This window comes from Rissa tridactyla, chromosome 2 (assembly GCF_028500815.1).
Source record: "Rissa tridactyla isolate bRisTri1 chromosome 2, bRisTri1.patW.cur.20221130, whole genome shotgun sequence".
Taxonomy (NCBI): Eukaryota; Metazoa; Chordata; class Aves; order Charadriiformes; family Laridae; genus Rissa; species Rissa tridactyla.
In genome coordinates this window covers 105,214,927-105,240,424 of record NC_071467.1, presented here as the reverse complement: position 1 = coordinate 105,240,424, position 25,498 = coordinate 105,214,927, and the positions used below count along the sequence as shown (strand labels likewise).

The following is a 25,498-nucleotide window of genomic DNA, read 5'->3' as shown; positions in this document are numbered from 1 at the left end:
TACTGATTTTGAAATTTTTAGCCTAAGCTCAGGTTAATGCGTCACTAGGGTGTGTATGGACAAGAGGTTTACATTTTCTGTATCAAGAGAAGTCTGACTACTTTCAAGCAGAACATTTTCAAAGAAAATTCTATTCAGCCAAAATATAGAAAATTCTCCAAATTTAATTCAAATGCTTCAAAAGCATTTTTTTTTGTCCCTATAAACAAATCCTTGAAAAACAATCCTATTTCCAATCATAGACATTTTGTTTTATCTTGTGAAATGAACTAATGTCCTGTATTTTTGATAGATATTCTTTTGTCCATGTGTAGCTACGTTCCAGTCTTGCACATACCTATGCAACTTCACTATTGGATTTATATGGCTTCACTCAGCAATAAAATTAGTATGCACTAGATTTATATCGGCCATGTGTTTGCCACTTTTCTATGAACTTGATACCGGTTACTCTATAGGAAAAATAATAATAGGAGAAAAAAAAACTTTTAGTCTTACAGATACATTTTTTTCTCTGTAATGAGTTTATATAGCCCGTCTATACAGCCCTAAAACTTGAGCAGTAGAGTCCATATTCACAGTTGTCCGGATTCCTAAAATGCCATTAGGGAAAATAGAATTTATTTGCCTTCTGAATTTTTTCCAGCGTCATAACTGAATTTATAAATAGCACCACTTTATAACAGCACTGGCTTTAAAGCTGGTGGGAATTATTTCTAGCCAACGATCAAGCCTTCTTAGAAAGAGCATATACGTGTTACGTGTAGATGAACATATATAGAAATGTCATTTGGGATTAATTTGACTGGTGAAGTTTAGGGTGAAAAATGGGGCGAAATGCTATATGGTACCACATATTCCCTGTCAGATGCATGTTCTCAGGAAGCATCCTACTTGGTAGGAACTGAGTATATTCAGGTGGGTCAAGGCAAAAAGGATTTCAGATGAAGGTGGGAATAGGTTAATGCCAATGGTATGATTTGGTGCACTCAGGGCAGCAGTTTGCAGTAGTGAGTTGCAAATATATCTCACTATTCTCTGTTGACTATTACTTCTGTATGAAACTAAAAAAAGATTTCTTCCAAGTGTCCTTTTTTTGAGTTTGAAAGTTGTTAGGGAAGAGGCAGAATTCTAGCCTGGAATTTACCTGCTGTAAGCATATTCAGTAACTTTGGAATAAATGAAGACTTTCTTACCTCTTAGATAAGTAAATGGCTGAGATAGATACAGAAAATTTGAAGAGGACTTTTCAGACAGCTGTCTCTGTTCTAGTGGAACATTAGAGTTTTCAAAATGTTTTTCACCAGTGCTGTGCAGTCCAGTTGGCATCCTGTCAGATCCAAACGCAGCCTGCCAAGCGTTACCATCTCTGGGTCCCAAACAGGCTTTGCTGCCACTTTGTTGTGGGCAAAGTAGATGTGGTGAGAGGCACGTTTTGTGCGCTGCCAGCTGCATCGAGGTTTAAGCCCCATATTTCCTCCCACTGCACAAATTAAGGGTTAGAATCTAGCACCCATATGTCCAGCCTCTGCTGCTAAGTGTACAGGCTGTAGCCTGCATAAGGTAATGTCTAATCAAAAAAATTATTTCCTTTTAGAGTAAAAATGGACTTCAGGAGTTGCCAGAACTGAAAGGAAAAGTAGGCCTAAAAGGTGAAAAGGTATGTGTCCTCTCAATAACCAACCAACAGATACCATTTATGCTTGAACATGTGTTAATTTAGTACAGCCTGAGAGAAAATAATAAGAGCAATAGGGAATCACAGGAAGAATTTAAACATCCTGATGTTCACCTATGAATCTGCATGAAGGGCAGCCATAACAGAATCACAAGGATTTTTCAAGAATATGAATAAATTTCAGCAATAGAAAAAATTGGACTTTCACAGGAGAACTAAGGAAGTTATATTTAACATTTAATAAAGAAAAATTGTTATATATAACTGCTCTGTGCAACTTACTCCACTGGCTACGTGATTTAACAGAGACAGTTACCCTTATGAACTGAACGTAATTGTCCTTTCCCTGGATACCACTGGCTCAGTCTTCTTCATTCCCACCCATCACATATATATATGCACACTGACAAAATCCCCCGCCCAAGTCATCTTTTTCCCAGGCTAAATAGTTTAATCTCTCTCAGCCTCCCCTCGTAAGTCAGAAGCTCCTGTATCTCCAGTCGTCTTTGTGGCCTTTAACTGGGCTCACTCCAGTATGTCCCTGTATTGTACTGGGGAGCCCAAACCTGGACCCAGTACTTCAGATGAGTAGAGCAGAAGGATAACCTCCCTCAACCTGTCGGCAATGCAGCAATTGGTGCATGGTATCATCTAAGTGTTCTGTGGTTCAGACACCGAAAGAAGTGATGGTGATGCCACCAAGAACTGCAGTGCCATTAATCTCACTTGAAGAATTTTACAGCAGTTCTGGAGACATTTTAACAGTAGCATATTTGGAGCAGTGTAGCATAACCTCATTGTGCTACTAGAGAACAAGATAGAGCAGGCTAAGGATTCGCTATAAAGAGTGGCATAAATCAGTTATAGCAGTCACTTCATGAAAATTGCACAAAACCCCCATACTCAAAATATTAGCTTTGAACATATAGGGCTAAAAGAAGGCCCAGAGCCAAGTACCTAAGTACTGTGAACACAGCCAGTCTGTTCTACCTGGACTCAGGGCCAAAGAATGGTCCCCAGCCTTATTTTATTGATGAGCATAGGCAGCAGAAAGAAAACATTCTGGCATCAGGAGAAGCAGCTTAGCCATAGTGAGCTAAGGCTACATCTAGAAGTAAAAGACTCCTGTAGTCTATTCCTGATTACTTATATGGCTATCTTAGTAAAGACATTTTAAGCTTTGTTTTCCATTTTTAAAATTGGGCTAATATTTTCAAGGGATACTTCAAAGAGGCATTGTGAAGATAAGTTAGCAGAGGTGCTGAAAATCCTAGCAATAGGTTCAAAAGCACTAAGGGACACTGACAGCTTCATATGCAGAGCATTTATTTGGCAGTACTTTAACCAGGCCCTTTCCTGCAGCGGAAAGCAGAACAAACAAGAGAACACTGCTCTGATCCTCTTTTACACATGTGAATAATTTTTGAATTATTAGTCATCCAGCAAATTACTTCATTATCCCAATCAGTGTGATTTCCTCTTATGCTGGTAGGGTAAGCAAAGCTTAAAGAACTGATACGTACACACACAAAAAAAAATCAAACCAATTATGCTCTCTAAAGGCAGTCAGCACTTTTTTCAGCGCAATAATGTTCAAATTTGAGGAACAGCAGCAGGATCCACCTGCCCATTTTCGGTTCTTGTAATTGAAAATGGAAAGCTGAGAATTAACAGGGTACTCCACATCGGTGGAGAGTGGGGAGCTGGCTGTCACTTTTTCACTGTGGTCCTTGTTCAGTGCAGAGATACAGTCATGAGATGCTCCTTGGCAATGGATGCGATTAGGCTGCCTAGACACAACTGTGATCCAAATGTGAGAGATGGGGTTTTTTTCTTCCTTGCAGTACACACAAAGTGTAAGAAATTGCATGAGAACAAGCACAAAACACTGACAGGAGCTAACGTAATAATCACTGAAAAAAAGCAAAGGGTACGTTAAAATGAATGAAGAGTATCTGTAAATAAACATGCTAGCAGACAGTGAAAATAGCCCTAAATTAATTAAACACATTTCTGTGAATATTACTGAAGTATCACTATAGGAACCATTCGACAAAGCCACAGGGAACAACAAAATGAATTAATATATTTATCTAATGAATCCTCAAGCATAAAGAGCAAGTGACCAAGAAGCAGGTAAAATTCAGTGTTTCCTGCTGTGTGACTGAATATATGATTTTAGAGAAGATGATTAAAATGCCCCTAAGCCCAGGTAACAGATTGGCAGGTTAGAGGATAAAGCATAGATCAGTAGAGGCTGGCTAACAGCCAGAGTTATGTCTCTGTGACTTCTACTCCTTTAAGAAAGTTCAGTGCAACCAGTCTGGTTTCTCTCCTCCCGGTGCAAGGTGGGAAGGAGCTCACACCTTGCAGCTCTGCAATGTCAGGATGGATGTGTAGGAATCTGTGCTACAAGAAAGCGTTGGTAGAGCGGTAGCTGAGCTTTCCAGTCCCAATGGTGAGAGAAGCTCTGGGATACAAGCAGTTGCATTGCTCTTTCTTCCCCTCTAAACATACATCTGCTCTGAAACCATGGTCATCGTGGAGGAAGAATGTCCAAAACGCACATTGAGGAACTCCCCAGAACGGAGAATTGTGGTTATTGAATGCCAAAGACAAGGAATGTGACACAGCCAGGGAGGGAGAGGAGGGCACTATATTTTCTCCCAGCATTCCCTCTGTCAGATGTATCAGGCAAAAAGCAAGTGGCATCAATCACTTTTAGAGGTATACATGACTTCATCAAATGAAATTAAATGAGTGCCAATTATTTGATGAAAACAGCATGCATGTTAAACAATCCAATGTTTTGGTCTGCCATTTATTTATGATCCTATTGGTGCCATTTTAGGAGATGCAGTGGCACAATCTTCCCCCAAAAAAGTTTAAAACACAAAGGCTAAATCCTGCTTAGTGAATTCTCCAGAAAAAGGCACATAGGTAGTTGAGAATGAAAAGATACATTATAAAGCACTTCCAACTTAAGATTAAAAAAGTTGAGGCAGAACACCAACTCTTGAGTGAAAAATGCTGGGGTTGAGCAGAAAATTTAATAAAAGTCACAAATATCTTAAGCAGAAGCACTTCAAACTAACCTCAGCAAAATGTCAGAGATGATGTAACAAAGCCGAAGAAGAAGAGATGGTAGTAATTATAAGAGAAGATGACATAGTTCTGAACAGGGCCTTTCATTGTGTTGGCAATAGATAAAGGTCAACACATAGAAGAATAATCATGACACGGTGGTATCGGAAAAAGCATTACAGACAGTAGCAATAAACTGAAGAAATTTACTTATTGAGTACCATGGTGTGACCACACTTTCTACTTGCTCATTTATTGGGGGGGGGGGCATATAATGTACCCTAATAAGGCAAGAACTACAGCAAAACATTATTCTGACAAGAAATAAATGCTGTCTAATGCTGTTAATGCCGCTTGTACATTTGCAAATCCATTGCAGAAGTTAGAAAGGGAAAAGCTCTTTCTTCCTTTGCCAGTGCAAAGATCGTGCTTCTTGGGAGCTTGTCTTAGAAATGAACAAAGTTCAGCTCTGCTCATAGCATCTAAGCAGATGCTTTTGTTGTTTCTTATGACTAGAAATTCACAGATTGCAGATAATGCTGAAAAGACCTGTTCTGCATTTATGTAATTAAATCCTTGCTGATTTATCTTCATTCCTGTTTTAGGGTGATCCTGGTGAGGGATTGCCAGGACCCCCTGGACTACCAGGACCTGCAGGACCATCTGGTCCTTCCAGAGGATCCGTGAGTATTTGGCGTTCTCTGACAATGAGCTTGGCTTGCCATAGAGGAATCCAGAACAAAATAGGAGGTTTTCTCTGGGAAAGCAGCCCGACTGCCACAGAGACAATCATGTTGTCTAAAACACTCAGGCAGAAATGCAAATAAATGTCTGGCTAAACTGCGTGTGTACTGTAATCTACATAAACACCCAGTATTCACATTTCAAAAAGCCAGTCAATGTGTGTGTTCTCCTGTGCAAAAGCAATAATATATGGGAGATCAAGAGACAAAAATTTCCTCAAAAAGGCATTATAAACCTGAATTATTCATGTCTTCCTGCTACTGAACACAGAAATGGTTTGACAGTCACTTACGTTTGCTGTCATTAAATACTACAACACATACTAGCGTGGTGACAGTGTACATATTTTGAATGCTCAGTACTCGGGCAATATTTCAGATTCATCTCTCTTCTGCACTTGAGCCTTTCCCACTGTTTTCATGAGGATACACATGTATGCAACTGAAGAAGGAATCTGGCTTGAATTTTCAATTCACGGTAGGGGAGCTGATTTTAGGTGTAGACACAGCCCAGCACTGACACCAGTGGGAGTCCTGTGGTGGATTTTTAAACAAAACTCTTACTAAGTATTGTGAGTATTTAACAAGACAGTTTGCGACATATTCCAGTGACCAAAATGGATTATATTGTCCCCTGACCTAGGGTCTGCCTAATTATACCAATCTTTTTCTGTAGCATAAAAATAGCGTAACCATGTTATGAAGGACTGCACTATTTAGCCTCCATCGATATTGGCTTCAAGACACCAGCAAGGCAGCTTCAGATGGCTAGGACAAGGTGCTCCAGCCCAACAGCATTTCTCACCCAAAGGCCACATCTCTAAATGTAGCAGTGAGCACCAGGTCCTGCACCGTGTTTACTTCCTTGTCTGTCACAGCAAGTTTCAAGGCCTTTTATTCTGGTGTGAAGTGAAAGAAGCCTCGGTGCAGCCAGGGAACGCATCCCTGATTCCTGGGCTTTTGAAACATCAGCTTTGGTACTATGATAACTGATTCAGTTACTAGTTCTCTGTGTGCTTTGGGCTGTGGTTTACAAAGCATACACAGCTATGAAACTCCTCAAGGACTTGCAGTGGGAATCTGTAGTTAATTTACTGTCGTGTGAATTGACGTTATTTCATTTTAAATGTGGTGGGACTCACACATGTAGAAAAGTCATATTTCAAGTGACAAGTTTGTTAGTTGCACATCCTGGTTCATTCCTTTCGATTCTTAAAACTATGAGTTCTGTAAAACTTTCATAGCAAGTTCTATAATTTAAAAAACTGGATACCTGTACTTCATTTCACTTTGTTATATATACTATGCAGAGAAATCGTGGCAAATTTTCCATGAAAAGTACTTCTTTTTCTTAAGAGGTTTAAAAAAATTATTTGACAGTATGTATGCTGACTGTAATTTGCACTGTAGGTTCTGTAATATAGGAAGATGAAGTTGAAGCTTGAATCTATGAAATTGTCTTATAAATGAGTGCAACTAGATTGCGATACTGAAACCAAACTGTTTTTCTAACAAAATACTGTAGAAAATACTTTAGTATATTAATTTTCCCTTCATAAAATTTGTCTTTGTATTCCAGCTGTAGGAATCTCAGAATTTGGCTTTTGAACTAAAAGGCACATTCTAGGAAACAGTGGCTAGTTGTTAACTATGCATTCTAGGATATTCTTAATGTTGACAGGTATCTTTCCAGAGTTAAGATTTGTCTGAGACACTGCTTCATCTTCTGTTCACTTAAACAGTCACATGGAGTGTTTGTCCTGCAGGACTGTTACCACTGTACTCATAGAGCATCTGCACGTAAATACAGCGCTGGGTGTCTACGAAATAGATGGTATGAAACACCAGAAATGGGACTGAAATGTTTTTGTTGTCTTACAATTTATTTCACCAGTGACAGTCTGCTGCAATGATATCGACTATAGCTGTATTTGCAGTAATCGGCAAGCGATACTTTAGTTTGACACCTTTAGAAGCAATATTTTAAAACAGAATTCTCCTAATTCCAGAACAGACTGGAAGCTGAAGAATCGGGTTCTGGAGATATTGATGGAGAGACTGAGATTTTAAGAGTAAGTATATATTGATGTTTATTTCTCATTAGCATAATAAAGGTTGTAGAAGGTCGATTTTCATTGACAGTGGTACAATTTCACAATGCAAATTTTGTACGTGTTTAATACACCACATCCAGCAATGCTTTGTAGGGAACACCGGAGGTTTCATTTCAATATCTAAAAAAGACCTACGTGAATGTGAGTGGGGAAGAAGTGTGAGAAAGAAAGAGGACAACAAAGAAATAATGGCAAGAGGACTTTTTAAAATGAGAAAATTCTTTTATTCTGATTCTGAGAAGACAATTAAGAGGAGGTGGGAATGACATTATTCTTTGGGTTTTTTTTAACTTGGAGTACCTGTTCTAAAAAACAAGTGTGTCTATATGAAATACTTTACACTGCAACTTCCACTGTTGACCCATTTTGATGGTCTTTTGACCTTCCCTGTGTCTTCACCTTTGTGAATAGTTGTAACGCTGTTACATCAAGGCTGGCTAGCAGACAGAGCTTCTTTGGCTTAGTGAAAGTTAATAATATTTTGCTGCATATGTTCCTGAGGTTCTCTGGGCTGTGTAACATGGGAGACCAGATTTCTGGCATTGGGAAGGAGTATTCATGCCAGGTAAACCTGAGTCATGGGCACACTTGGCCATTGGTTCAAATGAGACAGTCAAAGCAGTTGCTGCCTTAGATGTTCACCTCATACTTCTCCTGGAGGTGTCTATCTCAGCTTCAGAAAAAGCTTATATGGCTTGTGAATCTACTAAACTACTTAATTTTGCAGACATAATATTCAGGAAAGTCAGCATCAGTTTCAGTTCATTTCTATAGGCTATGCTGTAAAATGCAGCTGACTCACAAGCTCTCAGCTGTGCTCGAGATCAGCAGGCTCCAGGAACAGAGCAGAACAAGTGGGATGATAACTACTGGTTTAATATTTTAGCTTAGTCTGTCACTCTTAGCATTATGTATCAACAGCCTCAAGTAAGCTTTGTTTTAGAGACTGAATCGGTGCATAGGTCTTGTGCTTTCTCTTCACAGATACTTGACACATTTTGAGAGACAGTACTGTGCCTTTTTTGGCAAAAGTAACATCAATTAACTGGAACTTGCTGCCAGATCTGAAATTATTCTGTTTTGTTTTGTTTTGCTTTGTTCTTGAGTCACTTCTTCACCCATTAGCTCTAGATGGCCATCATGTCCCTGTTGAAAATCCAAGTACCAATCTATAAAACATGTATTGCAGTTGCAAATAATGCGGCTTTCTATTCACACAACCAGTCAGATAGATAAGGAATCAGGTGATATATTACAGTTAAGGACAAATGTTAGGAAAATGACAAATCAAGTGGCTGAACATGAAGAGACATAAATGAGAACCAGGAGGCAGCAATGTGCCCTTATGGCCAAGAAGGCCAATGGTCTCCAGGGTACATTAAAAAGAGTGTGGCCAGCAGGTCGAGGGAGGTCATTCTGCCCCTCTTCTCTGCCCTGGTGAGGCCACATCTGGAGTACTGTGTCCAGTTCTGGGCTCCCCAGTTCAAGACAGACAAGGAACTACTGGAGAGAATCCAGCTGAGGGCTACAAAGATGATCAAGGGAACGGAGCACCTCTCTTATGAGGAAAGGCTGAGAGACCTGGGTCTGTTTAGCCTGGAGAAGAGAAGACTGAGGGGGGATCTCATCAATGCTTATAAATATGTAAAGGGCGGGTGTCAAGAGGATGGGGTCAGACTCATTTCAGTGGTACCCAGTGACAGGACAAGGGACAACAACACAACCTGGAACACAGGAAATTCCATCTCAACATGAAGAAAAACTTCTCTGAGGGTGGCAGAGCACTGGAACAGGCTGCCCAGAGAAGTTGTGGAGTCTCCTTCTCTAGAGATATTCAAAACCCGCCTGGATGCGTTCCTGTGCAACCTGCTTTAGGTGACCCTGCTTTGGCAGGGGGGTTGGAATAGATGTTCCCTTCCAACTCGTACCATTCTGTGATTCTATGAGAAGGCCCTTACTGGTCCATTTAGATGGAATGAGAGATAATCTTTGATGCAGTCTTTGTGATGGAGTATTTCCACCCTTCAGTTAGAAGCTGTTTCATCAATAATACCGCAGCTCTCTGAGGAATTAACTCCCTGGATGCCTGTCTCCTATGAACTCCAGAGTGCTATAGCATTCTGAGACCTCTGTTTTGCAACACATCTCCTCATATTTTTCATTCTCTCAGATTGATTTCTGCCTCAAGACTTCTTTTCTGTTTCTTCTTTCCTCCAAAGTGCTGAATACCTTATTCCCAAGGCTCTTCAGGAGGGAACTGGCTTGAGCCAAGTTAGTTATCTTGCCCAGTTTAGGAGACTAGCCTTTTTAGATGCCCTATGTTGTTAACAAGATAGGCGAGTGCTTGGAATGGCTCCCCGAGAAGGCCCTGTCGACTGTACTGAAAATCCAAGATGAACATCTTCCTAACAGAACCCTGTAGATGACCCTAAGTCAGAATTAAAGCGTTCTTGCCTTACAGTGCCGTGCTCCAAAATTTCAAACTGTCCATGTTTGCCTGCTAATGCAATCAGTAACAAGGATGAACTTGCACGAGAGAGAATAATTGCAAATGTACTATTTCTCATCAAGTAACATATTTCATTCATTTTATTAAATTTAAATAGCTTTGCTCATGTCCACGCAGGATAGATCTTTGGAGAAGAGGCCATTTTTACAGCACTAAACTGTAGCGCTAAGACAGTCAGGTCTTGACCATGAGTACAAGTTCTCAGTGCTCCAACAATCCCATGGAGAAACCTTTTGAAATGAGTAGAGAAAAAACTAACCGCTTCCCTCTGTTCAGTGATCCCTTGATTTCATTTTGGTTAAGTTTCTTAACATTAGGTTGGTCATTGGAATATCTCTAAGGTCTTTACTGGGTTACAGAGAGCTGACACAGAATTTTTTGGTTTTCAGTTTCCTGCTTGCTGTTGTGTGCCATGAGGTGGCACAATTCAGAAAACAAAGATGGAGGAGGTCAGTGTGACCCTACGTAAGGAGTATATGTGTGAAACTAAAATTGGTTCTTAATGAAGCAGAAGGCAGATGGTAACCCAAGCTGAGAGTTTTATGAACCTGAACAGTCTGTGTGGGCTTTTCCTGTTCCATGTGTATACAAATGTACCTGGGTAGGGCCATTTTTAACAATGCTGCTGATTTATCCAGGGTCTTCCTGGGCCACCAGGCCCTCCAGGACTGCCTGGTCTTCCGGGAAAGCCAGCACCCAATTCAGGTGTAGGACCTCCTGGGTCACCAGGTGAAGATGGAGCTTCTGGTGAACTAGGCCCTGAGGTGAGTACCAATTTGTGCACAAACTTTAATATTGTTTCTGTCCTACAACACTAAGTTCTAAGGCTTACAGTCTGTATAATTCTTAATACTATTGCAGAATATTTTTAATTGAAGAGTTTGGATTTTATGCACATTTTTTGCAAAAAAATAACAAAATAGATGTCTAGTTAACACATTACACCACAGCAGGATGTACATTTGGTGGACAGATACTGGTGAATCTGTACCAGAATAAATAAAAAGTAAGGATGCTTTTACTAACACTGAATAAGGCTAAGGGTTATTTTTCCTGTGGTGCTTTCAGGACAATAAAGTTTGCTAAATCACCTACATAATCTGCAGAGAATTTTTAGCATAAATTCAGTTTCAGGAACTGTCTTCCATCTTTTTCTACAGCTATGTAGAAACACTTATTCCTGTGGACATATGAAATACAGTTCTACTGTAAAAAAGGTTGCTAAAAGTTCAAGTGTCGCCTATTTGTTAACAAATCTTCAGTAAAGTGTTTTTTCAGTGAAGAAAACCATTTTTTTAGCATTGATCAGCTCTGTGAATCCTCTCTGGAACTATATTTACTAATATAGTTCCCTTATTCCCATCTTCCAGTAGCAATTGTTCTCAGGACTAGATTTGGTCTATACGTTCACATTACCTTCAAAGTGAGTCACCGTTGCTGTATCTGACAAGGTGGAATTAACATATATTAAAGTGTATTGGTGACACATGTTAAAGAGGAAATCCCACTGCATCTCAGCTGTGCTAGGTTTTTTTGAGGATAACCAAGTCAGTAGTTAATACAAAGTCTAAAAAGGTGGGTATGGTAAATTTTAAGTGTCTGGCCATCAAGGTGGAAGGCAGCATCCTTTGTGCAGAGAGAAATTAAGCACGTGAAAATCTTTAAAATGGGATCCAAGAAGCACGTGCGTGGGAAGTCAATGAAAACCAAGAGCTGAGGATGTATGTACCCTGAATTAACCAGGAGGGAAACACTGAGAAGAGCCTGAGCTGTACATACATTATCTCGCTTAGCTCTGCATGGAGGTACCTCCAGCCAATACTTCAGAGTTCTATCCTGAAAACTAGTCCTTTTCTGTCAGGAGACAGGTCTCATACTCTCAGGCTACAAGAAAGTGTAAGCATCACAAATTTCTGTTCAACCAAGCCCTAGGTCCTTGCAAGATGGAGTGTCCACTCAACACAGGTCAGAAATCAGGGTAATTTTTGGACTTCAAAGTCTTAGAGTGTTAACTCTTGGAATAAATTGTATGCCTATGAACCTCACTAAATAAAAGCTGTGATAAACAGAGTACAGAAGGTGTAGCTATACATGGTCTGTACATTTTGCTGAGTTAAACACAGTTTCGGCATTTGCGGCACTCAAGTGCTTTGGCTGAGTTTTGAGTACTGAAGGACTGAAATGACCTTTTGTTTTACAATTTTACAGGAGATTGATAAGGCAGTTAGTGGTTCTGGCCCATTACTGAGATGTTTCACTAAGGTGAAATAACCTGGTCCCACAAAAGTAGGCTCCAAAAGCAGTATCCATCCAGGCTTTTCACTGACATGTTTCAGAAAAGTGTATGCAAAGGAGCTTTGACAACCAGGTTGCACCATAATTAACAGCTGTAGTCCAGATCCTTAGAAATGTGTCACTGACTTAAATCTGAAAATAAATATCAAACATTTACTAAATTAGTGTATTGTAAACATTGTGCTTTCTTCTGTTATTCTTTGCTTTCTAGAAATTATCAATGGATTTTTCAATGGTTTTATGCAGTAACTGTGGTAAGATTGTGATTCTTGATGGTTTGTTCCCAGTGCTATTTACAGAGTCAGCCTTTAACCCAGCAACAAGATGCACTCAGGACACCTTTGTCCTGCAGTTACAGTAGCATAGGGTCTTGTAGGCTCCAGGTAAGCATGGAAGTAGTCAACAGTGCTCATGCAGCAGCATGGAGCTCAGAGCCTGCCAGCCACAAAACCAACAAGGCTGGCCCGCACTCAACTTCATGCTGCTACAACAACACTGACAACCTGCACAGGTTAATTTAATGCATTCCTGACGTATCCTGCAAGGAAAAGCCTTAAACATGCCTGGAACTCCAGTGGTTTCTGTCTCATTAAACACGTCTAAGCTGTAGGGCCTCGGTGTGCTTCTATGTTTTGGATTGCTGGCCTTGTCATAACCTGATAGCATAAAAGCGTAGGTCTGAAATACCTTTCCACCTACATCCTTCTATAGCACGGTTTCCTTCGAAGAAAATCCCAATTACTGGGAAGGAAAGAAGTATCTTGTCTAGAGGATGTAGGGAGCAGGACAAAAGGATGTACTGAGAGCACACTTGCCCCACTAGTTGTTAGGAAACTTGCCATTAACAACTCGAGGGCTATGACAGCAGGAACACATTTTTCATTCTTTCCTATTCTTAATTACTCTAATTAAGGAATTAAGGCCTGAAGGGCCCATGGTTTAGTTGAAAAGAGCTATAGGTGGACTGTCAGCAGCTCTCCAGTGTCCTGCACAGTGGCCACACTCTTGCGTGCCTTCCCCATGCTCTGCTTATCCTGCTGTACCCGTCCTGTCAGTCCTTCCTGGATATTTTCTGCATTGATTGCAAAAGAGAAAAATTTTGACAGCCCAGTCTTTTTCAAACTCCTTTACAATACACCAGACCCTCCCTCCCTGGCAGTGAAAGGAGATGAGGAGCTCATCCACAAACACGGACCAGACCAGCATTGGATAGGCTGCTGTCTTTATCACAGTACTTGACTTCAGGACAGAGCTTTCGTACTTGCTTTATTTATTTGTTTCTTTATTGTCAGGTTATTATTTCCCTGAAATCATTAGATTGTGAAATTTAGTATTTCTGACAAACACATTTTCATGTTTGTGGGTTTGTTTGTAAACAAAAAGGCTAGAAACTTGTTATTTCAGTTAAGAGCTGAGATTCTCACCTCACTGCGGGGAGGATATCCAATGTTGCTAGACTTGCGATAATATTTCAAGACTACAGTATTTTTGGAGAGTAATAAAAAACTTGCTGAAGTGGGGTTTTTTTTAGATGTGCCGTAAATATTTCCCACTAAGTACTGTGAATACTTCAGACTAAGAGAACGGCAACTGCTAAAGACCATGGCACTGCAATGGTCTAAGCATGTGCTTCATTGTAACTTTTGTCTTACTTTAAGTATGAAGAGAAGTCCTTCTAGAATATAACCAGGAAAAAGGCATAGCTTTATGACATAAATGCAGTGCCTGGCCAGTCTTTCATTGCTTTCAATTAATTAATTACCTTACTTTGTATTTTAATTGTTTGGAGGTAAGCTATTTCTAGTCATATCTACTCACTGAATGACTGACTTAAACCTGAAAAAAAAAAAAATCACATCATCTGGGAGATAGGAAAGTATCAAGTGTTCTAAAAAGTCCTGCAGAGACCTGTCATGAAAATACCTATTTTGGCAGCATTTCTCAGAACCACAGTATCTTCAGGACCACAATATCCTCAGAGAATAATTGGAGGTCTTCCAGTCCTCTAATTCAGACCAGTGTTGCTTCCCAGTGCTCATATATTTAAAATTGATAATAATTTTTCAGTAAAATGGAGATGCTTAGCATCTTAAGGCTTACTATTAGAAGCAGTCTGCTTTTTGTTCAGGCATATTTTCCCATAAAAGAGGATGTTCTTTATATTTAGATAAATAAAATATTTAATGATTCATCTTCTGTTTTAAAGATGAATGTGCTCCCTGTTGTGCAATCTAAGATTTCAGAGGCTACTTGTAGCCAGTCATTTTTCTGATACAACAGAAATCTTTGTTGTCCACTTTCAGGATAATTCCTAGGAAACATATCAGTTAAAGAAGTAGAAGTTAAATGTTAACCAGACTGCCAAAGTACGTTTTCAGAAGAATCAGACAATGACAACTCTGCAGGCTGCTGAAGGCAAACTCCAGCTATTAACAGCACAGACCCATGCATTACCCCACTTTCAGGTGATCTAAGAAACTGTAGCCCTGCTCTCCAACGATGTGCACACATTTACACACTCTGGATAAATGAAGCGAAATCTACTCACAGCAGAATTTTTTGGATAGGAATCATCATTCAGTTACACAACACATTGAAAGAGTTGTGTAATTAAAGGTCTTCGGTTGTGAATCCTAGCCAGAAGGCTAGCCAATTGCTTCAAGTTGGGTGGAGGCTTAATTCCTTGCTCAATGAAGAACTTTGTGATGTAACATCTCTTGGAAATGTTTGGGCAAAAGCTGCCTGTTGTAACGGGAAATACTGCTTCGCTAACTGCTCCACATTGAATCTGATACTGATGTGATATTGATCTGATTAAATACATATTTTCTAAATGCTACATGAAGTTAAATTGCCTCATGGCATTGTGTAAGGATATTTTCTATGGTTCTTTTTTAAAAATAGCTCACAAATCCATGACACCCTGAAGTGAATAACAAATCTCCAAGCGTTGCTTGCTAGCTACATAAGAAAGGCTATTCAAAAGCTGTAAAGGAAATAAGCAATTTTAGAGTGATGAAACTTAAAATTGCTAAGCAGAATAAGGGAAATAGTTGCTCAAATTTAGAACAATTACTGTTGTTAGCCCAACCTCTTTTCTAATCCTCTTCTGTCTACGTAATCATGGCAAAATACAATAAGAAAATGTTTGAAACATACTGAAAATATTTCTGATCTTTTTAATATTAAAAAGAATTGATTAGTTATTCTATCACACACATCCAAAGGGCAAAAATAGGGGGAAAAAGTAAGGAGAGCAGGGAAAATGGGGCCTTTGTGACCATTCTGCAAACACCAGAGAAAAACAATGTTTTCTGTCTCCTTCTGCAAGCATTTATATCCTTTCCCAAAACATATGAATAAATAAACTGATAAAAGATTCTCAGAAGCCAGAATGCACACCTGTAAATTTAATTAAAGGCTTTCACAGCCCAATTTTAAAACCATAGGGTATGCAAATATGTGCGCAACTGTTCCCTCTCTTGCATGTGTAGTTGCTGTGGGCTGGATTTCAATACCTGTACTGATTGATTGGTTGACCCTCTAGCCAGTTTTTTCCAGCCTGGCTGCTCACGCAAATGCATGCTAAATCATGGATACAACACAGGAGACTGGCAAAATTGAAGTGAGGCATCACACAGAAAACCTTGGCCACTTTCTGACTTTGTCAATATCAAGGTATTCTCAGCTAGCTCTCATCTGGCACTGAGGTTGTCAAGAGTTGCATGTGGATTTCAACCCCATCACAACTGTAGTAGTGTTGTCAAAACCTGCTTGGATAGCACCATTATTTTGCAAGCTAACATTATATTTACATTACGTTGGTTTATATTATTGATAGAGTTTTCTATTAAAATGTATTTAAATACTGTTTTGTTACCAAGCCAAACTCTCAGAAGATAAGAAATACAAATGTTGGAACTTAATGGTGTTAGGTGCTACCTGGTGCTACACATTTGTCTTTCATAATTCTGTTTCATCAGTTGGTCCAAAATACTTACATGCACATGTTAGGAAGAGGGCTCTCAAGTGGCGTCTGCTTTAGATTTACTATCATCTACAGGGTCCTCAAGGTCCTCCTGGTCTTGATGGAGTGGTTGGCTCACCAGGACAGAAGGGAGAAAAGGTAAGTTATACATCTGTTTTGCTCCTACTTCAGTGGAAAATCTTTGTCAGTTTTAGGCTGTAAAAATCATTAATGGTTGTCCCTGCAACACAGTGTTGGCTGGCTTCAATATTTTTTTAATTGAATCCACGTGCTAATGGCTTAGTAGAACGCATCTCAAAAGGCATATTCAGGACTGGACTTACACATCAAGTTTTGTACGCTTCTGCAGCAGTCCGTATTTGTCTTAACTGCTGGCTACTGCACTGTCCTGCCCGCAACTACAATATACCACCCCCCACATTTGTGGCAATTCCACCCTTCACTCACCACTCGATGAGACATTTCAGCATCCTAACCTGTCAGCGAAGTTTTCTGTTGACTTGCTGCACTGGTTGGCTTCATGTATGATCATATGAGCACTATGTCCAGCAAAAGGGGCAGAGTTGGGAACATGTAAATGAAAGCAAGAAATCATAGCATCCAGCAGGTAGATTTTCTTGTCTTGCTACAGAACCAAAAGCTACATATTGCAAAATTGCTACTCTTTTTAAGTTTCCCCAAATTACTGCACCCATTTGTTTTGCATCCCACTTCAAGAGATGGTGCAGCAGAGAGCTATGCACATGGCCAGGGGCCTCGAGTGTGTGACCGATGAGGAGAGGTTGAAGGAGCTCAAAGCATTTAATCTGTCAAAAAGGAGACAAAGGCATGGCCAACAGATCTAAAGATATAATTATAACCTTTTAATAAGGGCTAGTGAATCTGCATTAGAAATACTGAATACATTTTTTTTGCACCCCGCTTCAAGAAGGATGTGGAGAAGACAGAGAAAAATACTACAGGAAAATTTCATCCTCCAGTGAGCTTCTACACAAGTTCTGCACAAGAACTTGAAAGTAGATTCCCAAGTATACATTGATGATTAGGGGACTAGAACACCTCTCTTATGAAGAAAGGCTGAGGGACTTGGGTCTTTTCAGTCTGGAAAAAAGACAACTGAGGGGGGATCTCATCAATGCTATTAAATACTTGAAGGGTGGGTGTCAGGAGGATGGGGCCAGGCTCTTTTCAGTGATGCCCAGTGAGAGGACAAGGAGTAATGGGCAGAGACTTGAGCACAGGAAGTTCCACCTAAACATGAGGAGGAAGTTCCTTACTTTGAGGGTGTCAGAGCACTGGAAGAGGCTGCCCAGGGAGGTGGTGGAGCCTCCTTGTCTGGAGACCCTCAAAACCCGCCTGGACGTGTTCCTGTGCAAGCTGCTCTAGTTGAACGTGCTTTGGCAGGGGGGTTGGACTAGCTGATCTCCAGAGGTCCCTTCCAACCCCTGCCATTCTGTGATTCTGGGATTGAAAGCTCACATACTGTAAGGGAAATTAAAAGGCAAGTCCTAAATGGCCAGAATATTGATATTTAACTATTTATTTATTAGATCACAATATTATTTTTTTAAATCTCCTCCTCCTCCTCAGGATCTGAGTTGTAATTTCAAAAGCCTGAGGTTGGTAAAACTGCAGCACACGTGGGCACTAGCAGCTGTCCAGAAAATGCAGTATGTATGTTACAAAGCTGGCATCTGAAATTTGTGTCCATTGTAATCAGTGGTATGTGTTTTACATAAAGGAGTCTAAGAATAGAAAGAAGTCCAGCTGAATTAAACTGAACCTGAATAGCATATTATAGGAAGAGATCGCTATGGAAAGGGAAGTAATAGGAAGGAAAATTACATTTTCAAAACGGGCTTAATCCTCAAAAAAAAAGGACAAAACTCAAATGCTTTGTCCCACTGAGCCCGTTTCCTGCATTGTGTACATTTGACAAAAGTTTAATTAGAAATGAAACACTGCATATTTGCACCTGCTGAATACAATCCCCAGCATCTTGGGATAATAGGATTTTTTTTCCGTTTCTACTCTTCTTTTTTTTTTTAAACCTTGATTTAATTGCAATATCTATTTTTAATCATTGTTCCTGATTAATCCAGAGAAGATTACAGAGACAAACTTCAGGATGCACTGAATGTAAAGTCAATTTATTCTTTGGAGTGAAATTTGATGTGTTTTTTTGCCATTACTTTGGGAAGAAAATACTGTTGTCATTTTACTCCTGGTGCTTACTCATTTTTTTCAGACCTTATTCAAGCAATATTTCTGTTGAATGACTAAGGACAGGAGCTTGCCAATATAGCAATTAATTCTGTTAGATTCAGTGCAATTTGGAAAAGAAGTATTTGCATGCTGTGACTTTCTGTCTATTCTATGAACTAGAAGTGGAAAAAATAGTATCTAAGTGAAGTGTATAAAATCAAATCAAATACCTTGATTGCTACAGAGGAGCCTTAAAATCATACTACTCATCATATCCCTTGTTTTGAACGGTGCCCTAGACAACTTGTGTGGGATCAGTTTCCACTTCTGTTATATACCATGAGAGTTTTGACATTTAAGTTCAGAATCATGAGGATGTGATAGTACATGTAGTGATAGGACGAGGGGTAATGGTTTCAAACTAGAAGGTAGATTAAGATTAGATATCAGGAAGAAATTTTTTACTATGAGGGTAGTGAGGCACTGCAACAGGCTGTCCAGAGGAGTTATTGAGGCCCCATCCCTGGAGGTGTTCAAGGCCAGGCTGGATGGGGCTTTGAGCAACCTGATCTAGTGGGAGGCGTCCCTGCCCATGGCAGGGGGGTTGGAACTGGGTGATCTTTGAGGTCCCTTCCAACTCTAACGATTCTATGATTCTAGGTGGCCTGCAATGCTTGATTCTGTATGCTCCAGACCTTTAAAATCTGCAGCAATAATTGAAATACAAGATTGCATCCTGTCTGCATACCAGACCAGAGCTATTAATTTGTTATTGTAACTCCTGAATTACAGATTGTTTGAATGTTTTCTTTTTAACTAAGAGGTCTAATGTTTCATGTAAAGGACATTATGACATCAAATTAAAAAACACAGAAATCTGTGGGGTTTTTAATTAAGCAAAAATATCATAAATGTGGTTTTGTTGCCTGTCTAATGCTCTTACTGTAAGTAATTAGGATTGGTTTTCTTTTACAGGGTGATCAAGGTCTTCCTGGTTCTGTTGGTCCAAAGGTAAAAAAAAGAAGAAAAAAGACAGTGTCTTTATAGCATAACAGTATCACGCAAATACTGTGGGCTGAGAAGTCTAAAAAAGGGCTGAGAAGTCTAAAAGATCATTATTGTGAAACCTAATGAAGTTGTCAGTCTTGGCTTCTTAGTTGTCCAAAGTACTTCTCTAAGAAGTGTAGCCAGGAGGTTGAGGGAGGTGATTCTTCCCTCTACTCAGCTCTCATGAGACCCCATCTGGACTACTGCATCCAGCTCTGGGGCCTCCAGCATAAGAAAGACTTGGGCCTGCTTGAGTGGGTCCAGAGGAGGGCCATGAAGATGATCAGAGGATGCCCCCTCCCTGGAAGTGTTCAAGGCCATGTTGGATAGGGCTTTGAGCAACATGATCTACAGGAAGATGTCCCTGCCCATGGCAGGGGGGCTGGAACTAAATGATCTTTAAGCTCCCTTCTAACCCAAGCCATTCTATGATTCTGCTTACTTGCATCTACTATGCATGTTCAGTATACCAACAGACTGATTTTTTATTTTAGGGTGATACTGGAGTTACTGGATCAATAGGCCCCAAAGGACAAGCTGGTGCTGTTGGGTCTCCTGGGAAACCTGGACCACCAGGACCTCCTGGGCCCCCTGGGCCCCCTGGACCCCCTGGACCCCCAGGACTAAGCTACAGTTTGGGGTTTGAGGTATTTTGCTATTACGGGGTTTGTTGTAGCTATGGATCTACTTCCTTCAGAGGAGGGACAGTGTAATCACCGGTATATTTCACAGCTATTTAAGGCTGAATTGGTGACAGATAGGGTAATTTGCTCTAGACTGAAGTTTGCCTAGGAGTAGCCTACAATTCCTTTTACATTTGACCATGTAATTGGCCACACTTAGGCCACGGAAGTAATGGATTTCTTTGGGCACTTTTCATGAAACTATTCAGTACTAACAGTGTTCAGGTGGTATTTTTGATGCTTATATCATTGCTAATATAAAGTACTCAAATACTGTACTACAAGAGAAAACTTCTTTAGCCCTTTTTTATGTAAATAATTTAGAGCAATTATTTAAATACACATAGAGACATGACAGCATTCATTAAAATCAAACTGCAGGTCCCCCTTAAGCTATGACTTTTCCCATGCTGTCATTTTTGAGGCCACGAGTTTAGTTTTGGCATGTCACTTATGTAACATGTAAATACAGTGACAGGTGTTGGACATTTCTGACCTCATGGTCTGTTCTACTCTGAAGAAAAATGTTCCATTTTTAAAAAAAATGCAGTTGATTCTCTTTCTACTTCCGAAAATAATACCTTCACCACTTTAAAATATGAGATCTGGCCAGCTCAAGCTGAGTTTTACATGTTATTTGAAAAACGCTCATTTAGATGGAGCAGAAAGTGGCTTCACAGTACAGAAAACATAAGCGTTCGAGGTTCAGGTTCAAGAACTAGAGCTGCTGCGTGAAGAGAGGCAGACAAATTGCCTGCATCAATATTCACATATGAGTCTTCCCTTTTTTTCTTTTTCAATGCATTTTTCATTTCTAATTTAGCTGTTTGGCTCAGGAAAGTCTTTCCATAATTTTTGTTTTTCTCACCTGGGACATTTTGCACAGAAACTGAGGGCAGTTTCATCAGAGAAGTAAGCAAGGTTTGACCAAAACTACTGAAAATCTGTAGAACTGCGGCAGTAAAGTGGTGGTGTTTAAAAGATACCAGTTTACTCATGCATGTTTCTCCTACTGTCTAAACTACACCTTCTGTATTTTTCTTTTCTTTACTCGAGACACTTTGAGTACTCCAAGTACAGAGCTGACCACTAATGCTTGTTTAGAGACATATTGTAATTTCTGATGTCTGACTGAATAATATTGCACTACATACACTACTGGTTCATAATCTCTGATACTGATGTCAGTGGATTTCAACGGATGAAAAAATCTCTCCAGCAGTTCACAAGCTCTTAATTGCCAGCACTGCAATTGCTAGCAAGGAACAGCATAAAGCCTAAGCATACAAACACTCCATTGCATTAACTTCGGCTGGTACAGAGTCTCCCATGAAGAATTATGTATTTGTCTCAGAATGAGAACTATTGGCAAGCCTCATCTTCATCTTAGGCCTGGTCTGAGTTTTAGCCTAGGATGATGGCTTCTCTGACTTACATTCATATTCTGCGACCCTTGAGGATCCAGTGTTAAGAGGTCCTCCACTCTTCCCCATTCACACTATTTGAGTAGAAGCCTGTGTTACCTCATTATGCCACAAAGAGTTGCCCTGCAGGTAGGTACTTAGGACCAAACTCTGGTATCTAAGTCTCAGAGGAGCAAAGCTAGCAGATGAGCAGCAGAGAGTGAAAACTGGAAGTCCCCATTTTTATGCACACAAACACAAGAGTATCTCAGCTCTAACTGCAGCACCAATATCTTGACTGGCTTAATTTTGAACTTCATCTAGTCCAAACAGATTTGTCATGATTGTCATTTCCCTGAGAGGAATACTACTGTTAACAGGCTTGCTCGTTGTAGCTGATCTTTTGGATGCCCACCCCTGCCATCTGTTAAAGCAGCACCATGGTCTGCCAGTTCGTTAGGGCAACACTACCTTTTGGTTGGCAGTCTGTTTATTGCTGTAAGGCTGTTTCTGCAAAACATTCCTGTTAGCACTTGTTAGCATCTGTGACCAGCTATGTGCGAAAACCAAATGGCATGGGGTTTGCTGGCACTTACGCTTGCCAAAAGAACAGTTTGAGCTGCAGAAGGTACCTGGTAAACCCACAAAAAACATGCAGATGTCAAAAGCGATGGTGTGTTATATAAAGCAGGCTTCAAGCACTCTCTTAAAGGGAAAAATATATTGGCACAGTGGAGGCAAAGGAAAGAAGGAGAAACACGGCTTGGGGTTTACCCTAAGAAGCAAGTGTTTGGTTAAGCAGGCCAAACAGAATATCAGCAGATTTTCTGCTGATATTTGATACAATGATAGCTGATGGAAGAGCAAAATGAAAGTCTGAATAACATTCAGTCTCAGGTGAAGTTATATGAAAGGACATGAACCAACCTGATGACTCAGTGACTCACACCTTGGTCCCCAAGGTGTGATCTGATTCCAGCTGCGCACTCCTTCTGCTTCTCTTGTTCTTGCTCTCGTGGAGTCACAGTTGGAATGTCGCAATCAGAACAACAAGAGCTGGAGGGACGTTGCTGCATTCTGTGTAGTCTTCTTTCAAACCCCTAGAAAATCTCCACAGGAAATACAGATGCTGCTCTCAAGGTCTTCCACTTCACAGAGATCTTTCTGAAGTCAGCAGAAGGCCATGACAGTGGTCCTCATAGGTCCTCATGTCCTATGAGGAAAGACTCAGGGAACTGAGCTAGCTTAGACTGGAGAGGGCTTAAGCATTTTAGCAGCGTTCTGATACCTACAAGGAGGTTATTGAGAAGACACATGGCCAGGATCTTTACAGTGGTGCACAGAATGATGACCAACAACAATCATAAATTGAAACAGGGGAGGTGTTCACTTGATATAACTAAAATATTCTTCACATTGACCACAGCCAAGTGTTGGAACAGGTGCTTGGAGTGGCTGCAGAACCTCCATCTCTGAAGGGTTCAAGGCCTGAGAGGACAAATCTCTGAGCAACCTGATTTGAATTCAGTGTTGACACTGCTTTCAACAGGAGGTTGGTCTAGGTAGCCTCTGAGATCCTTCCCAACATAATTAATTCTACAATTTTGTGATAGAACATTTTTTCTGCTCTATTTCATTTCAGTAAGCTGTATTTTAGGTGTGAGTTCAACAGTCAACTGTGAGAATTAGGAAGGATCGTTATTTTTGAATAATGATTGCTGCTCTTAACAAATTACCTCCAAGTTCTCCCTGCCTTAAATCAGTTATGTAACCCTTACCAGGTGTTACAGTATTTCAGTAGCCAGGTGGCAGACAAATACTAAACAGATAAATGCTGCTACAGCATGTTCAAATGTAGCACATACTTAAAACTGTGGTGCTGTCTTACTTCTACCTGATGTGATCCAGCCTGAAGCGCTGGAGAAATGGTGTCAAATTGGCAAGACCTTAAAGTCCAGAGTTTCTGTAAGGAAGATCAACATGCCCTTATTGCATTTGAGTGGAGGCTATCTCCAGAACATCATGCATTGGTCAAGAAAAGCTTAATGAGAAAAGATACAAATATTTGTGTTCAGTATCTTTCTGGGTTTTTTTTCCAGGACTCCAGAAAACAGAGCAGTTGGGGGGGGGGGGGGGAAGAGAGAGAAATTCTTAAATTCTGTAGCAATTTTCTCTTCCGTTAGGACATGGAAGGATCAGGTAGCGCTGGCCTGTTAAGTGAATTCAGAATTCCAGGATCAAGAGGGCCAAAGGTAAGTGGATGTTTTGGAGGAGGGGAATGGTGGTTTTTGTTGTTTTGTGGTTGGTTTTTTTTTTTTCAAAAACAAGTGTGTCTTCCTCTCTGCTTTTCAGAAACACATAGCCCTAGCCACCTATAGATTTGGAGTCACTGAACTGCACTGGATTCATTTGCTCTAGAATGACATTACAATAACTGTGTTCTCCAAAGAATCTGAATGGTATTTCTCTGATACCTGGTTAGATGATGATTTTTAGATTCTGCTCTGGTATTTTTTTGAGAGATTAAAGGATGAAATAGGGGAGTTTCTATTATCTAGCTCTCTATTTCTTGTTTTAGCCTAAGAGATGCCCTTCTTGCATATGAAGGTGGATTCTATATAGTAATGAAACTGAAATGTTATAGTTTGACAATCAAATGTGCATAATCTGAAATACCACTTAAACTAAAAAAGTGTTCCCAGTAGTGCGGAAGCAATGTCCTAGAAGAAGTGATGTTTTTCCCTCCATCACCGTGTCTCAGGAGACTTTTGCTAATGTAGGCTGCTCTAAAACACCAAGTAGAGAATATGGGTATACAATGCATCAGTACTTACCAGATCATTTGGATTTATCTTTATTCTTACTAATAACATCAAAACTGCAACCTACGATGCCTTCCCCAAAGCAGACAATTATCCAGTATTCCTCCTCCCAGAGCTGCTTGCATTGTTCTTATTTGGTCTTCAGAAGTCCTGCCCTTGTGCTCACTCCAAAAGAAACATTCAAACTTTCAAAGCATTGCTTTGAAAGAATGAGCCTTGTTGCCTAAGTTTGGAGAAAGTGCTCATCATGATGACCTTGGGTTACGGTAGATGCCAGATTGAACACTAGGCAACAGTGCACTATCACTGCAAATAAGTCAGACCCTGTACTGGAATACATCTGAAAGACCATTGCCAACAGATATAGAGTTGTTATCATTATAGCCCTTTATTCAAGGTAGTGAGGCTGCATTGAAACATGGAATACATTTTTTTTGTACACCACTTCAAGAAGGATGTGGAGAAGACAGAGACAGTCCAGCAGAGAGCTGTACAGATGGCATGGGGCCTTGAATACATGGCCAGTGAGGAGAGGCTGAAGGAGCTCAAATAGTTTAGTCTGGAAAAAAGGAGACAAAGGCACAATCTAGTGGCTGCTTACAAGTCTTTGAGGGACAATTGCAAATATGATGAAGCCAAACGGTTCCTCGTAGTGCCAGATGATGCAACAAGGGACAGTGGTCACAATTTTCACCTCGAGACGTTCAGGCTAAACCTTAGGAGAAAGCTGTTCACTAGGAGGTTAGTGCAGAACTGGGGCAATTTGTCCAGGGGCTGTGGAAGCTCTGTTCTTTAAAGTTTTCAAGACTTTGCCGCACAGAGCCGTGACAGTTCTACTTCAAGGGCGTGACTGCATTAGATGGCCTCCAGAGGCCCGTACAACCCTGGTTTTATGACTCCATGAATCATCAGAAATGAACTGGAGAC

General features: G+C 40.3%; 1 protein-coding gene across 1 annotated transcript in view; it reads left to right on the top strand.

Moving 5' to 3' along the window:
• The window catches only part of LOC128904750 (collagen alpha-1(XV) chain-like), a 150,951-nt gene that overhangs the window by 68,713 nt on the left and 56,740 nt on the right, over nt 1-25,498 (top strand). Inside the window, exons 10-17 of the mRNA XM_054189417.1 lie at nt 1,598-1,660; nt 5,368-5,445; nt 7,515-7,577; nt 10,767-10,892; nt 16,487-16,549; nt 19,592-19,627; nt 20,158-20,310; nt 23,933-24,001. Of these exons, the coding sequence (XP_054045392.1) occupies nt 1,598-1,660; nt 5,368-5,445; nt 7,515-7,577; nt 10,767-10,892; nt 16,487-16,549; nt 19,592-19,627; nt 20,158-20,310; nt 23,933-24,001 (651 nt within the window). The remainder of the gene's footprint in view (nt 1-1,597; nt 1,661-5,367; nt 5,446-7,514; nt 7,578-10,766; nt 10,893-16,486; nt 16,550-19,591; nt 19,628-20,157; nt 20,311-23,932; nt 24,002-25,498) is intronic.